A 16,488-nucleotide genomic window follows, 5' to 3' on the forward strand; every position below is an offset into this window, starting at 1 on the left:
TTGTGCTATGTCCATCTTGTTGTCCCAGCTTACCTCCTATTGTTCGTTTTATAGCCGCGTCTTGATAAGACACGACCTCTATCTCCTCGATCTTAAAAATGCTCTTCTTTAATGTGCTAGAAATATATATGAATATACCTGTGTTGGCATCCCAACATATCAAATAGGAAAATTTATCTGCATCCATTTGGGGACTGAGATTGGGATGATGTAATCAATAATACCCTATATTTATGTATTTGCCATAGTTTTGGAGCCTAGCCCCAACAATTTTTTCGGATACCATACCCTAGACTTCTTCTAAGGATTTTTCATACTCTATATCCCTCTCTCTCTCTCTCCTTGTGCTTTAAACAATATTAAAAGGCAACGAGGCGATCGATGATATGTGTGTATATAATTCGTGAGACATACATTTACAACGCAGTAAAACATAAATTTCAACTTGTACAACAATGAGCCTGCAAGTGCTCGTTCAAATTGAAGCTTGGGGACGATCCCAGTACTTAGGTTCCCAGGCTGCCGGAGACGCGTAGGAAGGCCTCGACGCGGCCAAAGCGCAAATAGACAATGCCATTGATAGCGTCACGGAAGGTGATCAAAATGGAGCCGCTAAAGCGCTGCCCATTCATGCTGACTATCCCGTAGGAGCTCTCGTTTACCAGGAACAAGCCCCGCTCGCTTCGTGTCAGAGTCGCGTGCAGCTTGGCCACACTCTGCGGAGCCGAGAGTCACAGTAAGTAGAAGTAGATGGGCTTAGGCAAATACGCTCAATAAAATTGTTACCTTGTCGTTCAGGCAAAAGTCCAAGCTCTTGTCCAGTTCGTTGTTGCCGATGCGGACCACCTGATAGGTGCGCAATACGACGGTGGGATGACCCTTGAATGTGATGCTGGCCATCGTTCTATCGCTCTATCTCAAGTTCTCTCGTACAGATAGCTTTCTTCCTGAATCAATTACTAAATAAACAAAACTTATTATTGATGTGCGTCGATTTGCTTTAGAATGTGATTCGAACAGACTGAGAACTATTGCCAGCCAGCAAGCGAATTAGAGTTGCTCCGCTCAAAGCCTCCTTCGATTGAATTTCAACTTTAACTGCAAGTCATATGTATTTAATATTTAAGAACTCAACTTATTCCTGACTTTTTTCAACTGAAAAATATTGAAGTGTTTATGGGCTGTGAATGAGTATTATGCAGTCGGTATTACCCTACTGAAACATTCTTATTGATGGTATCATCTTGAAAAGCTTCAAAGCTGACATTTACAGCTATAACGATGGAAATCAGCCTAGTACGCATCACAATGGCTCGCATTGTCAATTAGATTTAATAGATTTTCCGTGCTTTCGTATGGAAAGCTATTCAAGTTTCGCTTATATGCGCATAATTCGACAGATTTGCTTATAATTGCTGCAAATGGATGTTGCAACTCGTTGTGTGAAGTCGTCTCTGTAATTGTGTTTGCTTCAGCAACATGTTGATCCTCACAAAAAGAGTGAGAGAGAGAGAGAAAAGCACATAAAGATGCGTTCACCACGCCCCAAAGCACAACTTGCAACAGACGAGCACAACTACCTGTTGGGCAGCCTCTTTCACAACAACAGCAACAACAACAGCAACAACAACAACAACCAAATGTGCCAATTAGTTTTGCGTTCCCTGTTTGCGTGTGTTGCATTGTTATTGCCCCTCAGCCGATTAATGACCCAAATTCGCAGCCGCACTGACCACAGACACTTTTGACCACTTCGCACTGTGTGTCATCATCGTCATAATTATTATTTACCATCATTATCATCTGGCGTTTCTTCATTACGAGCAGCGCGAGCTGTTTACTTTTCGATGTTTACTATTTCGCTTTGGCCGCTTTGGACCAACGTCTTTCGCATAACACTTTCCATTACATTTTCGGCTCACGTACACCTCAGCGTTATTTCTTCTTCTTCTTCTGCTTTTACTACTACAACTGCTTGGTTTTTTTTTCGTTTCGTTTTGGCTAAGCCACGCCTCGTCCCGCCCCCGTTCGCCCTCGACTGCCGGCCAGAGGATGACTTGGCATTTCGTTTAAATCAAAGCAAATATTTACTTTGGGTCTTGGGCGGTTGTCTAAAGGGCATTATATAAGAAGCGCCCTGGGTGGTTTACGACCAGCATAGCTTTACGCTATTTAACGTGCGCTGAGCCCACAAATACCCTGTAATTGTTTTTTTAAAGTGAAGAAGTGACTGAAGGGGCAATCTGGCAAGTCGGTTGGCTCCATTTTAAATTCTTGGAGAGCCTTGAGACTTATTGCCTGGCTTGCTGAGACTCTGTAGCACATCTGATTGCTTACGAGGCCAACGGCGGGGTGTCGGCTAGTCAGGCATACCCTGTGGCATAGCATTCTTTTTATGAACGTCAGCGAATTGCAAATTGTAAATTATTTATTAGGCAACGAGAGTGTCAGGCCAAAAATTAGCGCTGCCTCTTGCAATTGAAATGGTTAATCAATTGGGCCATGCCCGAGCGTATTGATTGAGCGCATTAGCTAATCGCAGCTAGCTCGGCGAAGTCAACTAACCGACATAACTGCCTGTTTTTAACTATTGTCGGTGTCGTTTCCCCGGCTGACACCTATGAAATAAAACGTGAGCGCTGCCAAAAGTGTCATCAAAGCGTTAGTTTTACTATCGTAACCTTGGCACAAATTGTTACCAATAGGTGTGAAAGAGATAGCCGAGAGAGGGAGAGAGTGACAGAGTGAGAGCGAGACAAAGGCGGGCGCTTGCGAGCAGGAAATACTTGATAGCCACACCCCAGCGGCGGGCGCGCGCGGCTAGTCACGGAAATCGTTTTATGATTCGTTTTGATTGCCAGTCAAGCTTGAGTAATTTGACATTTGGCCAGGGCAGGCCAGGCCAGGCCAGGCTTTTAATTTTCAGCCAAATGGCGGAAGCCAAAACCGTTAAAATGGCCAACGTCTCGTATACGTGACAGCTGCGAGCAATGCACACTGCATCAGCTTGCAGCGGGTGTGCGGCTGTGCTGCAAGCTGCACTCGACTGGGTTCCTGCACTAGCTTAAGTAAACCAACAGCAGCATACGTTCGGGTGAGAATCGTAAATTATAATTAAAGCAGCCGAGGCAGTTCATTAAGTGAATTATCATGATAGAGGAGTTTTTGTTTAAGAAAAATATTTAGAAATATGCGTTTTACTATGGCTGAGTAGCTGCGGGAGCTGCTGCATAAAAAGTGTTGCATACTTTTGAGCGCAACGAAAATTTATATTGGGAATAAAGGTATTAAATTAAAACTAAATAAACATGTAAAGTGAGTGCTATCTGCATTGAAAAGTACTACTAAATAATGGAGTTGTATTGCCATTGCCAAGCAGGCTACTCATTATCTCACTGCAATGCGGAAATATGTATATAAAACGGGCGAAACATGCGTTCAATAAAAAGCGTTGCATACTTATGAGCGCAGAGTAATAATACTGGTTTTTAAGCTCCAGCTAAACAAGAGATACGAAATATAAACATAATTAAATAGTTTAAAACTCATGAAAATATTTTATTTACGACTTTGACAGCTTAGTTTATGCACCGCTTTGTGCCTTGCTCCGCGTACAATTTGCAGCAGCTGCTGCGTTGGTTAACAAAAAACTGTTGCATACTCTCAGGCGGCGGCATAAAAAGTAAATGCAAAACTCAATTTGAAGAAGAAAAGTGTTTATTCGTTTCGAAGTGGAATAATTATAATAATAATAATAGTAAAAAAAAAAAAACATATAGTGATATATGCATTAGCATTTAGTAATATCATAAAGCAATAAATACAAATAGTTATATAAATATTAAGCAGACAAATAATATAAAATAATTGCAATAATCAAATAACACTTAACACTTAACTAAACAAGATGTTGTTTTGCAACAACTGCAACAATAAAAAAAAAAAGACAAATAGTTTATAGATTAATAATAATTAATTACACACATAGTTGACTAGTTGATTAAATTAACAGTAGACATCGAGTGCTGCTAGCCGGCTGCTGGTACACGCCGTGCGCCCCAATCCTCTTTGATCATGTCCGATGCCTTCTCGCCGATCGCAATGACCGGCGCATTCGGATTGCCATTGACAATGGTCGGCATGATGCTCGCATCGACAACACGCAGCCCCGAGACGCCATAGACGCGCAGGCGGGGATCCACAACGGCAGTCACATCCCAGCTGGGACCCATGCGACAAGTGCCCGACGGATGGTAAATGGTGAATGTGAACTGCTTAATGCAGCAGGCCCAATACGCGTCCGATTGGAACTTCAGATGGCGGCAGCCGGGCAACGGTATGTTGTGCAGCCGTGAGCCGAATCGCTGGAAGGCCTGCGTATTGGACACATTGATGGCCAGCTTGATGCCCTCGACCAGCACATTGATGTCCTGCTGGTGTGCAAAGTAGTTGGGTATCAGCTTGGGCGGCTGCTGCGGATTGCGCGAGTTCAAGCGCACCCAGCCGCTGCTCTTGGGCCGCAGCAGGAGCGGCAGTATGGACCAGGTCTCGCTGTGCTGAAGCGGCTTGTAGACGGTGTTGTAGAAGCCATCCCTTAGATTCAATATCTTGCGTATCTGCTCGCCGCCATCGGAGTTAATGGAGCTGGGCAGGAAGTGAAACTGTACGTCTGGCCAGTCGACTGACGGATCCTGGTATTTGGTGTTCAAGAAGGCGACGCCCTCGACGCCCGAGAAGGTCATCGGACCGCGCTCCCTCAGTATGTACTCCATGGAGACGGGTATCGTCTGGAAGCGATTCCGTGTCACGGTCAGCGGTGCATCCACCACAAACGTGAGCCCGCCCAGGCCCACGTGATCCTGCATGTTATTGCCCACCGGCAGATCCGATATAACGGGAATATTATGCTCCTGCAGATGCTCAGCTGGACCGATTCCGCTCAGCATCAACAGCTTTGGCGAGTTTAGAGCTCCGGCACTGAGAATGACCTCGCGTCTGACAAACACCAGCTGCTTGCGTCCCCCCTTAATGTACTCCACGCCGATGGTGCGCTTGTCCTTGTCGATTAGCAGGCGCGTGGCCTCTGCATGGAGCAGCACGTCGAGATTCTTACGGAGCCGCACGGGGCGTATGAAGGCCTTGCCGGTGCTGCAGCGCGCGCCGCGCCGTATGGTGCTCTGGGTGAGCATGAATCCCGTCTGCTTGGCGCCATTTATGTCCCGATTCTCGTAGCCCATCTCGATGCCCGCCTGCAGGAAGGCAATGGAGAGCGGGGTGCGCCAGGGCGCCTCCTGCACCGTCAAATAGCCGCCGGTCTCGTGGTAGGGCGTGGCCGCCAAATACGGATTACGCACATCCTCCGATTTCAAAAAGTACTTGAGCATGGTATTGTAGTCCCAGCCGGGATTGCCCAGCGAAGCCCAGTGGTCGTAGTCGTTCCTCGAGCCGCGCACATAGACCATGGCGTTCAGCACGGAGCTGCCGCCGAGCACCTTGCCGCGTGGCCAGAAGCAGCGGTCGCCCTTCATGGCCTGGCAGTATTGGCGCGTCGACGAGGGCGTCGTCTGGTACTTCCAGTCGAGCTCGGTCAGCTGCAGGTAGCCCGCCAGCGCGGGCACATCCGAGATCTCCGTCTCATCGCCGCCCGCCTCCAGCAGCAGCACCGTCCAATTGCGCACCTCGCTCAAGCGATTGGCCACCACAGCGCCAGCGGAGCCACCGCCAATCACGACGAAATCATATTGGCGACGGATCTGAAAGGATGAGAGATGTGAATATACGGATCAAACATAAGGTGGCGAAATGTCCATGAGTGTTGTGATCTAGGGACGGAGCATATGGAATGGAAAGATCTAGACTAGGCTACTGTCGAGTTCACTTTGGCGAGCTTAACGATTTGCTCACAGTATAAATCATTTCTCTGGTCTAGCTCAACTCACTTTCTGTCTTTCTTGCTTTCTTAAGGGGTCGCATAAATTTCTCTCTTATTTCTTCAGCTTTCATTTTGAGTCGTTTTGGAGAAACAAAATTACTGCCGCATTACCATATTTGTCCCGGCTTAGCAGACGGTGCCTGAGTACATACAATTATAAGTCAATCAATCATACTATCACACTATTCAATTAATCATTGCTCTAGACCTCTCCCCAAGAAGTATGAACTCTCTGAGTACAGTTTTGGGATGAACTACAATACTTGAAGACCCTCCACTTACGACTGATGGCTCCTGGACTTTGTTCTCGGGATCGATGCTTTGATAGCGATAGAAGTTCATGCCGATCGCCAGTAGCGGGATCATGCCAAGCAAAGACGTCATTGTGCCAAACGCCATGTTTCAGTAATTGTCAAATCCAAGGATCCTCCTGACAGTTTCTGCTCGTGGCGCAGTGGGAGCTAACACTGGTGCGCTGCTTGATCGCTGGGTTCGAGTGCGGATAGCCGAAGCTGCCTGCGGGCGCACTGGCTGACAGGGTGGAACTGGCCGAGTCGCCTCCGCCAAGTATTTTGGGCGTGTAGTTGCGTATGCCACCCGGCCGGGCTGACTTGAAGTGGGCGCGCGCCCGTTCGTCCTCCTCCAAGATGTCCAAGTAGGACTTGATATACAGGTGATGGCTCAGATAGTGCTTCTGCTTGTCCAGCGAACGGCTGGACTTGCTGGAGAGCAGCGAGCTGGGGCAGCCGCTGCTTGAGCTCGCCGAGCTGCTGCTAATCGCCGACGAGGACAGCGATGAGAGCGACGAGCAGTGACAGGAGGAGTTGTAGATGCCGCTGTCCGAGCTCTGCGAACTGCTGCGCTGCAAATACTTTCCGTTCAACTTGGCGTAATGGGAGTCGCTGTCCAACGGCAGGCTGCTTCGGTTCGTAGCGCTGCCGGCCAGTATCTTGGTCCGCTCGTACGTCTGCTTCGTCAAATTGTACTTGTGTCGCAGTCTATAGTTGGCGTCGTAGTCGTCGGTGCTGTTCGAGCTGGAGCTGCTAGAAAGGTGGCTGGCGGGCGTGTAGATGGGATCCTTGTAGCTCTTGCGATGCGGCTGGCCACGCTTATGATTGAGGTTCAGGTTGTGGTTGAGGTTATGGTTGTGATTGTGGTTGTGGCTGTGGTTGTGGCTGTGGTTGTGGTGTTGCTGCTGCTGTTGCGATACCTCTTGGCCCATATTTCAACTGCAATATGGACAGAACTGCAAAGCAAAATGACAATTATTAGTGGATGAAACTACATGTAATTATAGACTTAACACTAAGTGAGTAGAGGAGTGATATGTCATTGGAGCCCTGACCCAAATTCGTGCATAAGCGTGGAGCCTTGAGTATCAAGAGAGGGCGCTTTGGGTATATGCAAATTAGGGAAAATCCTTCAAAGCTTAATCTTTAGATTAGTGTTGGCATGATAATTGAGCTATGAGCACTAAGTGAGTCGAGGGACGATGTAGCTATAAGGCATTCAGACTTATGATATGAGATAAAGAAACTTCAGTGTCAAGGAAGCCTAGGGAAATAAACTATTGCTATGATAACTTAGGCGAGAGCTCTACTTTAACTATCTGCTGCGTAGAGCTCAGATGATGGGAAATTTCCTTCATCATATCAAGCCTATTTGACCCTATGATGCCTTAGGCGAGAGCTCTACTTTAACTAGCTGCTGCGTAGAGCTCAGATGATGGGGAATTTGCTTCATCATATCAAGATGTTCAATTCAATAGCGAAGCACATGCAGGCCACGCCCTAATCGAAGCTATAGAGATGCGATATTGCTCTGGCTTTTAATTGGAAGATGTGCCCTAGTTGTGGCGGGTTATATCATCGTTTTTGTTTTTTTTTTTTTTTGTGTTTTTTGGCATCTACGTCTCATACGCTCATTCTGTGGCGCATCCAATACCGTCTGAGACTTCTTCTGTCACGTAACGAGAGCTCTGAACTAGTTAATTATTAACGGGCTCTGCGGTGCGACGGAAACGATGACGTTTGTTTTGCAATCCAATTGGCCAATTGTTGATGTTCGTTCATTTGCATGGCTAGCATACAGACGCCGCTATACGCGCTGCCAAACAAAAGACTTAGGCAACGAACTTGTTTACATTTTTCGCAAGCCAAACGAAAAACAACCAAACTTGAATGCATGAAAATAAAAAAGGTTATCAAATCACAGATTGAAAAGCCAACCGAATTCGAATGATGTCAAAACGGCATCTCATTAAAGACATGCGCGATTGCCCCCAACTTGATATCACTCTCTCCCACTCTCCACCTCTCTGTCTCTCTCTCTCTAGCTTTGTCTCACTCTGCCTCTTGCTTTCAGTCGCTCTCACGATTATGCGATGTGATGCGGTTCAAGTTTTTCAAGTTCAATGCCGCCAGGCGGAAAAGCGCAACTTTGCATTGCATTTTCTGGTTTCTTTCTGTTTTCATTATGACAATTTCGCATTTGTTTGTCTTTATTTTTGTATATTTGCTTTTTTTTTTTTGGTTTTTTTTTCTTTTCTGTTTCAACTGCTGTAAAATGCAATTTCGTTATTTGGTTTATTTGTGCGAATGTCATTTGCGGCCGTCTGTTCCGAGTGTCAGCTTTAATTGCTGTCCGTTAGATGCTGCTGTGGTTTTTCCAGTCTCTTCAACATGTTGTCGCGCTCGATTTAAACGATACCAGTGAAAGCCGAACCCCACACACTGTGAGAGGCAGACAGAAAAAGAGTGTGTGTGAGAGACAGAGAGAGCGAGAGCGAGATAGTGAGGGAGTGGGAGAGCATGCGATTCGACTGCAATTGTGTATTGCAACTTCCTGCTCCTTGCAGCTAGTCAAAAGTTTTTGGCTTTACTTTTCGTTGATGATTTTTGGCACTCGAATTATCCAAAAACTTTTGTGAACGTTTGGCCGTCGTCGCGGTTCGTTTGTAACTGAGCCACAGGCCAAGCAAACTATTTCCAATTCAAAAAACCAACCAACAAAAAAAACATTTGTATATATGAAAAATAAAAATGAAATAAAATTCAGCTAAAAACAGCAAACGTCGAACTGTGAGCACAGTACAACATGTTAATTTATGCAACGCCCTTGGGACAGACCCCATTTGTGATTTGGGCCAACCCCAGCTACTGCTACAGCTTCATCTGCATCTCCATCTCCATTTACATCTCCATCTCCATCTTCATTTCCATCTCCATCTTCATCTCCATCTTCATAGTCAATTTCGACTTGAGCTTTATGTCTTTGGCCATTGTGATGCAAGCGCTGCTTTTTCCCATTTTTGGCTTTTCTCATTCATTGAATTGTTCGGCTCGGCTCTGGGCTTTACATCATATGACTCCATGTGTATATATGTATGTAGAGCCCCCACATACGCCCCTTCTTCTCAGCAGCCAGCTACAGCCATAGCTCCAGTTACCTGATGAGCTGCTGTCGATTGTTTGCTGTTGCTCTTGTTGCTTATGCAATTTACACATTGTTAGAAATACACTCTGACTGTGGCTCTGGCTGTGGCTCTGGCTCTTACTCTGGCTCTCACACGGCCAGACGCTATAACAGTTGGGTCTATCTGTCAATTATGATTTGACAGCTTTTAATTATGAGCGCGCTTAGTTTGCGGCTCGTAATTGATGACATTTGGCTGTTTATTTTTGTTATTGTCTGTTTGCTGTCTCGATTTGGCCACGGCTTCCTTAGTGGGTCACACTGGGCCATCCAGCAGCGAGCTGCCGACTGCCAGCTGCCGACTGTCAACTGCAGGTCTTGACACTTTCTCACTTGAGTCACGCTTGCTGCGTATTAAAACACATAAACAAAAATAGAGAAAAAAAAAATATTTAAAAAAAAGCGAAAAAAGAAATTAAGACGCGTCACTAATTGCCCAGCTGTTTATTAGTTAGTTGGTCGCTTAGCAGCAGACGCCAAGTCCCGTTCGTATATCCGGATGGATTGGATAATGCAGCGGCACATTAGCCACGCGTCTCTATCGACAACAAAAGCTAATTGTCTGTTGCACTAATCATCGATAACAGCGGCGATAACATTTTATCTGTTGACTAATTGCGGCGAGCAGCGCAGCAGGGTGGAACGCCAAGCACTGAAGAAGAAACTGCTGGGCATGAAAATTAATCGGTTATCGATACGCTCTGAATAGCCAAGCTAAGCAGTCAAGACACATCAAGTAAATCATTCTAATCATCGTTCATTATCAATTGCCTCATACAGTAGAGTCATTTACATGTGTGTAGGTTTTTGTTGTTATCGATAACATTTATATATGCATGCAGATATAAAAGAATAGTACAAGAATATTTATGGCTCTTTAATATTTAATCAGATTACCAACTGAATATTGTCAATTTTAAACAATAACTTTAATCCATGCAGAGCTCATGCTATCGATAACAATCTCTTTGTGTGCTTTGTCATATATAGCCAGAACCTAATGTGATTGCTGGTACAGCTCACATAGAATCGATAACAGTTACTCTATAATTTTAAACAACAAGTGTACAGCTCTTTGAGCACATGTTATCGATAACTGAAAGTTTTAGCCAAGCATAAAGTCAGCTATCGCTGCTATCACCACGCATTTGGCTCACAACTCTTTGAGCATCCACATTTGGCGCGCCTCTGCGTCCAGTCATCAAATCTATAAATCTCTGGTGCAACATGTAATCGATATAATCGAATCCATAAATTCAATGGTTTTTTGTCATGCGCCAGTCTTTTCCCCATTGCCCGAACATGCGACATGGGTGACTTGTGGTCGCCTTTGGCTTTTCCAGTTTTCCTGCTACGCCTTGCTCTAAATCCGCCAAGTTGGCTCTGAACTTGATTGCTGCCAATGCCAATCAAGTGGCGCCCGAGCAGGGACATTTATGCATTATTTTTACTCATTTCTTTTTTTTATATTTTGGAGCTGTTGCTATGTTTTGCGACGCGTTTGTGTTTATCGGCGTTTACTTTCCTTTCGGCTGGTTTTTGCGTTTAATCGTTTTATGCAGCAGTAGCCGCATGATCGACTATTTATAGCTTCGACGTGCACAAATTGATAATAATTTGCGCGCACAGGTGCGAGGCGGCAGCGGCGACGGCGACGGCAACGGCGACGGTGGCGGCAGTCAGCCGAAAGGTAGAAAGTGTTAGCCGGCGGGCATGTTCGAGATGTGCAAAGGGAAGTCGACTTAAACTTCGGCTTGGGCTGTTGTTACTCAAAATTGGAATTACATAAGAACGCGCCGAGCCGGTGTTCGAATGAGGCAAAGAACGTGTTAGGCAATGTGGAAGCGGAACGAAGTGAAATCAAAATGGAACGTGAATAGCACGAGAGAGTTCACTAAACAAACTAAGTAAATAGAAATGAATTGGAGTTTCGAGAAGTATAGAAACTTATGAAATAAGAAATTGATAAGAAATATGAATGAAATGAAATGAAATGAAGAGTAAAGGTATTGATTTTGCTATTAATAAATCAAAAATGTTAAATACTACATTAAATGTAAATAAAATTGAAATATTAAAAATAGTATTAGAAATAAGAAAATTATATTTAGCGAAGCAGTCTAACGAAAGAGATTTAAAAAGAAATTGAGGAGAAGGAAATACCAAATTTTTCAGGAAGTAAAAAGTGAAATGAAAAATGTAATGAAATAATGAAAATGAGAGTGAGAATATAACAATAATGTTCAGGGCACCGTCTAAAGGAAGACCTATCAGTAAATATCGATAAGTGCTGAGGAATGAAATGAAATGCAAAACACAAGGTCAAAGATGAGAAAGTGATCGAATTAATATCTACAAATTTTAAGAGAATGTTGTTGGTATACAAATTATTAGATAGCTAGAAAGCGCTATAGATTGATGGATAGATTATTGAATAGATAGATGTATAGATTGAATAGATAGATGAATAGACAAACTGATAGATGCTTGATAGATAGATATATCTATAGATGATAAATAAGTAAAGACAGATTTATATTTTGATATAGATATAATGATAGATGGATGTACATAAAAATATATATAGTTGGATAAATAGGTAGCTCCATAGCCATAATAATGGACATTTCATAATTTGTATGCAAGTACCATAAAAATCATATGGAAATGGCCAATAAAATGCATTTGCAATGATATTTGAACGTGTTTCGGCATTCCGTATCGGAAACGCTATCAGAAATTGAATTAAGAGCCATAGTAGAGATTACATAAGCGAATTGCAGGCGTTGCGCGCTTTCCAAAAAGGGAAAATTAGGACAAGTAAATCAAGTGCGCGGATAGCTTGTGTGCATAGTATATATATTTATATATGTATGTGTGTGTGTGTGTGTGTGCTTAGTACAAGTAACTTTGTCAACGTACCTCCGCTTGTTGTCGCTGTCTTTGTTGTTGCTGCTGCAATTGCAACTGCAACTGTTGCTGCTGCGGCTGTGTTGCCTCGTCTGCAGTTACCACAAACGCAACCGCTTGCCACTTTCCTTTGTCTTACACATTTTATACACTCGTGTATATAAATATATATAAATATATGTATGTATATATATATCTTTGGGTATATACATATATCTCTATATCTTTCCTCACTTTTTTTACTTGGCGTGCAACGTCTTAACAGAAAATAAAAACAAACAAAAAAAATTAAAAAAGAAACAACAACGAATAAAAACTGAAAACACAAAGCAAAACGTATCAGTCGGATATACGGCGCGAAGTTCACTCGATTCCTATGTGCAACACGCGTGGCTTGGGTTGATTTATATATGATCTTCTTTAGCTTGAACTTGTATTTGATATACTTTTTATATAATTGTTGACAGTCACGACGGTAGTTGGCGACGGCAGCGAGCACTCACTGTACGATACGCACGCCACGGGCTCGTCTTGTTCAATGAGCAAATCGCTGGAGCGCAGTCCACACTCGAGCTTCCCTCCCAGACCAACTAAATAAAAAATCAAACCGAAACAAAAACAAAATACAAACCAAAATCACGAAAAGCTCCTCACTTTGAGCTTTGACCATTGCGGCTGCACTTTCGTTTTCATTCGTACGCGCCGGCGTCTGGCCCCTCGGCTGCTCCTTCGCCATCATCTTCGTTTCTGTCTGCGCTCTTCGGCTACGTGCGCTGTCCAACGTCTGAGCTGGTTTTCTTTCTATCTCTTGCTCTTTCTCCCCTTCTTTCGATTTGCTCAGCTTTTGCTGCAGCTCGAAGCTTTCTGCTCGAAAGCTTTTGCAGCTCGCGTTGCCCATTTGATTGATATCATTGTAGATCAGCTTGCTTCAGTTTGAATTGACCAAAACATTTCGATACACTTCCCGATCGAAGATCGTGAACTCTATCATGGCAGCACAGCTCATAGTGTGAATCTATTTACAACTTTTCCCGCGTTTCCATTTGACTTTTGCTTGTGTACCTTTAAGTGGGGCTCATGTTAAACACGTTTGCAATTTCTTTGTGAAATTTAATGTGAAACCTCACGGAATACCCTATATGCATGCATATATGTATATGTACATATACATATGTGAAATCATATACCCTATACCATACTTAGCTGGTTTTTATTGCAGCTATTTTAGTTAATTTTTGTTTTTTTGCAACCTCATCTACTGTTTTATAAAGTGTAGAGGGCGCTCATATGATTTGCTACGTCATATCTAAAAGACGATTAATATGGACTCTAACTGCTTCTTTAGTATTAATATTTGATTGAAGATATATTGGACAAATCGTATGAAAACCAATCAATGATTATGAAAATCCTTGTTGTTCTTCAATATAATAATCTTTTTCAATATAATAATACCATATATACATACATACATAGAATATTTTGTCCAGTATCTCTTGAGATTTGTACTCTGAATATTATTTTTATTGAATATTATTCAAATTATTTACACGAATCTGCTGCTATATTTTGTGTTTCGAAATGATTATATTCCTCTTTTCTAACTATAGTGCTATCCCCTCCAATTCCTATTGGTTTACTAGACTAGCTGACTCAGCATTCAAAGTATACTCTGTAAATAATATATGAAGCTTTTATATATCACGGAACTACATAAATATCTTCCTGTCATATGATTAATGTGTAATGCTCGTAATGCATTTTTTTTCATATTTTATATTGCTCTTGTACTCAGCATCTCATTTATGGGGTGTACTTGTTCACAATTTAATCTGTCTCTGTTTTTCCCTCTGTAATCTCACTCTCTTTCTCTCTTTCTCATTGTTCTTAACAGTCCTGTTAAAGCTACTCGTTTTGGCTCTCTAGTATTTCTCTCTTTATTTTTCTTCTCTCTCTCCCTGTCTCCCTCTCTATTTTCTTCTCACTGTCTTGCCCTTTCACACCCTCCCACATACACTCTGCCTGCGTCTGTTAAGCCCAGCTTGAATACATTTCTCGAAGTTCACGTGCCGAGTGCAATGTCTTCCAGCTGAAACGTTGAATGACCCCCCACAGACTCAGAGCAAAACCCACACGATGTTTTCGCATGGTGGTAAACCCACTCTGCACCGCTGCCCACAATTTCAGCTGCTGCTCCACACTGTCAGCACACAGTTGGCCTCCTCACTCATTCACTCACTTGTTCATTCATTAACTCACTCAAGTGGCTTGAAACGTCATGACGCGTCATTCGTTTCGGCTGCCATTCGTGAACTCTATTCGCCGTTCGCCGTTCGCCGGCTATGGAGCAGCTGCGGCCCGGTTGAACCACAAAGCCACCATTGAACTCTGCGCACTACAACTCCTCGAGTCAAATGGAGCCAAATATATTTTACCTTGCCGCTTCCGGCAGGTCCCAGCCAGCGGCGGGCTGCTCCGCTAGGCCAACAGAGTTGACATTGAATCCGTTGTAGTTTTTTTTTCGAGTTATTTTTGCGGTTTTTCTTTGCTAAGTTTGGCAACTTTCGTTTCGCTTAATTTTCGGGGTCCAAAAACCCAGCCAGCCAGCCAGCTGGAGGCAGCATAAATATTTATGCGTTGCACTTGAGAGCGTTCCTGGCGTCGGCCGCCAAAGTGAGCCGCCCCTCGCCCGATCTGTCCGTCCCGCGTCCCTGGCGCCCAGCACTGGCATTGGATTTATGGCCGCGTTCCGCGACCCGACTCGCCGGGTTGGATCCGAGGAGTCCGAATAATCATAGCAGGCAAAATAGATATAAATGAACCGAATCAGAATGTAATTGGAGACAGACGAGAGTGTACCCTGCATCAAGTTTAATAATGGATAGGGTACATTTAGCAGGAAGAGAAACCATACACATATATCTTTCACATATTCCACATTATAGATCGTAAAGAGTTTTTCTGTCTCATAGTTTCTTTGTAGAGTTAATTGCGAAAATAAGAAAGAAGTTTTCAATTTCAATTTATACCTTGGCAGGAATATCTGTCTAGAATAATAGTTGTATAGCTGAGTTGCAAAAGAAAAAGACCTATGTATCTGGGTTTGTGATAGGAATCATATCTTGTGATACAGCATGGAACTGGAAAGCCTTTAAATCGGTAATGTGAGCTTCAAGGATAGGAGCTTGCTTTTACTTTCGAGCTCAGCACAATTAACCATTAGGATAGAAGATTTATATTTAAAGTTATACTTGTTGTGTTAGGCTTACGATTATCTTGAAAGAACTTGAATTCAGAAATAAAAAATGATTATATATGAAAATCTTGATCAAAATGAAAATCTTAATCTTAGTATTAATATATAGTATACCTTAGGATCTGTAAAATTTTAATCATTTCGATAAATTTATAATAGGCTGCTCCTCTATACATATTTAAAGATATAGTAAATGAATCTTAAAGACAGCAGGAAAAACAAAAATAAACAAGGCATTTATAAACTCACTTCAAACTGTCTCACTTCGAACCGATATACCCATTCAGTCACTCGCGAAGAGCGCATAGAAAAGTGCTCTGTAATTATGTTTCATTTTGTTAACAAAATCATCGACCAACCCGGGCCAGCACACACAATGCATTATTCAATAGACATATGTATCATTGTTCAAGCATCGTTAAGTTTTTTTAATCAGCCCAGCCCCTAGCGGCCTAACAGCTCGGCCCCGTCTCCAAAGACCTCCTGCGTAAAGCCTAATTGCAATCATCTTCGAAAAGAGTTCGTAATTGCAATTGAATTCGCTTTGAAATTCCATTTAACGCTTCCCCGGCGCATCTAATTGGACAACGCATTGGGTAAACTTATTTCTTAGTTAGGTTTTATTTTTTAATGCCAGCTAATTTACGCACCCATTGTTTGTAAAATGAGGAAAATTATACGTATTACTTGGGCTATTATTGCTGTCCAGATTGCGTAACACCTACCTCGGGCAATAAATTCAAAAACTATTCGGAAATTCGGCGCTGCGTTTCCGCTTTGCCAAAATGGTAGTCCAAATATTGAACCTGCTAGAAGTTTCCCTTTTCCCTTATTAATATCTTTCATTTATTTCGATATCTAATTCGAAATATATCGTTCCATACCATTCATCAGCTTTTGACATTAATATCTTTGT

The 16,488-nt window shown here is 43.1% G+C and overlaps 4 protein-coding genes across 10 annotated transcripts in view; 1 reads left to right on the forward strand and 3 right to left on the reverse strand.

Annotated features, from left to right (window-relative positions):
- The window catches only part of Flo2 (flotillin-2), a 125,143-nt gene that overhangs the window by 40,304 nt on the left and 68,351 nt on the right, over positions 1-16,488 (forward strand). The window lies entirely within an intron of this gene.
- LOC108656510 (uncharacterized) lies at positions 380-1,109 on the reverse strand. 2 transcript variants are annotated; one of them, XM_030388943.2, is made up of 3 exons: positions 1,023-1,109; positions 787-959; positions 380-716 (listed from the first exon to the last, which is right to left on the reverse strand). In XM_030388943.2, exons 2-3 carry the CDS (start codon positions 898-900, stop codon positions 507-509), a joined length of 324 nt encoding a protein of 107 aa, XP_030244803.2. In that variant the 5' UTR covers positions 901-959; positions 1,023-1,109; the 3' UTR covers positions 380-506. The 2 variants fall into 2 exon arrangements, with proteins under 2 accessions (XP_030244803.2, XP_017964114.3); XM_018108625.3 differs by having other exon boundaries at positions 787-1,096.
- Positions 3,955-6,409, reverse strand: LOC108656501 (glucose dehydrogenase [FAD, quinone]). The gene is made up of 2 exons (XM_018108613.3): positions 6,215-6,409; positions 3,955-5,753 (listed from the first exon to the last, which is right to left on the reverse strand). Exons 1-2 carry the CDS (start codon positions 6,329-6,331, stop codon positions 4,029-4,031), a joined length of 1,842 nt encoding a protein of 613 aa, XP_017964102.1. The 5' UTR covers positions 6,332-6,409; the 3' UTR covers positions 3,955-4,028.
- LOC108656507 (uncharacterized) lies at positions 6,345-13,325 on the reverse strand. Of its 2 annotated transcripts, XM_089263832.1 has the most exons (3): positions 12,763-13,325; positions 12,329-12,573; positions 6,345-7,178 (listed from the first exon to the last, which is right to left on the reverse strand). In XM_089263832.1, the coding sequence occupies exon 3, from the start codon at positions 7,152-7,154 to the stop codon at positions 6,345-6,347; it is 810 nt and encodes a 269-aa protein (XP_089119958.1). In that variant the 5' UTR covers positions 7,155-7,178; positions 12,329-12,573; positions 12,763-13,325. The 2 variants fall into 2 exon arrangements, with proteins under 2 accessions (XP_089119958.1, XP_017964109.1); XM_018108620.3 differs by having other exon boundaries at positions 12,329-13,325.

This window comes from Drosophila navojoa, chromosome X (assembly GCF_054131105.1).
Source record: "Drosophila navojoa isolate 15081-1374.11 chromosome X, UAZ_NAV_1.0, whole genome shotgun sequence".
Taxonomy (NCBI): Eukaryota; Metazoa; Arthropoda; class Insecta; order Diptera; family Drosophilidae; genus Drosophila; species Drosophila navojoa.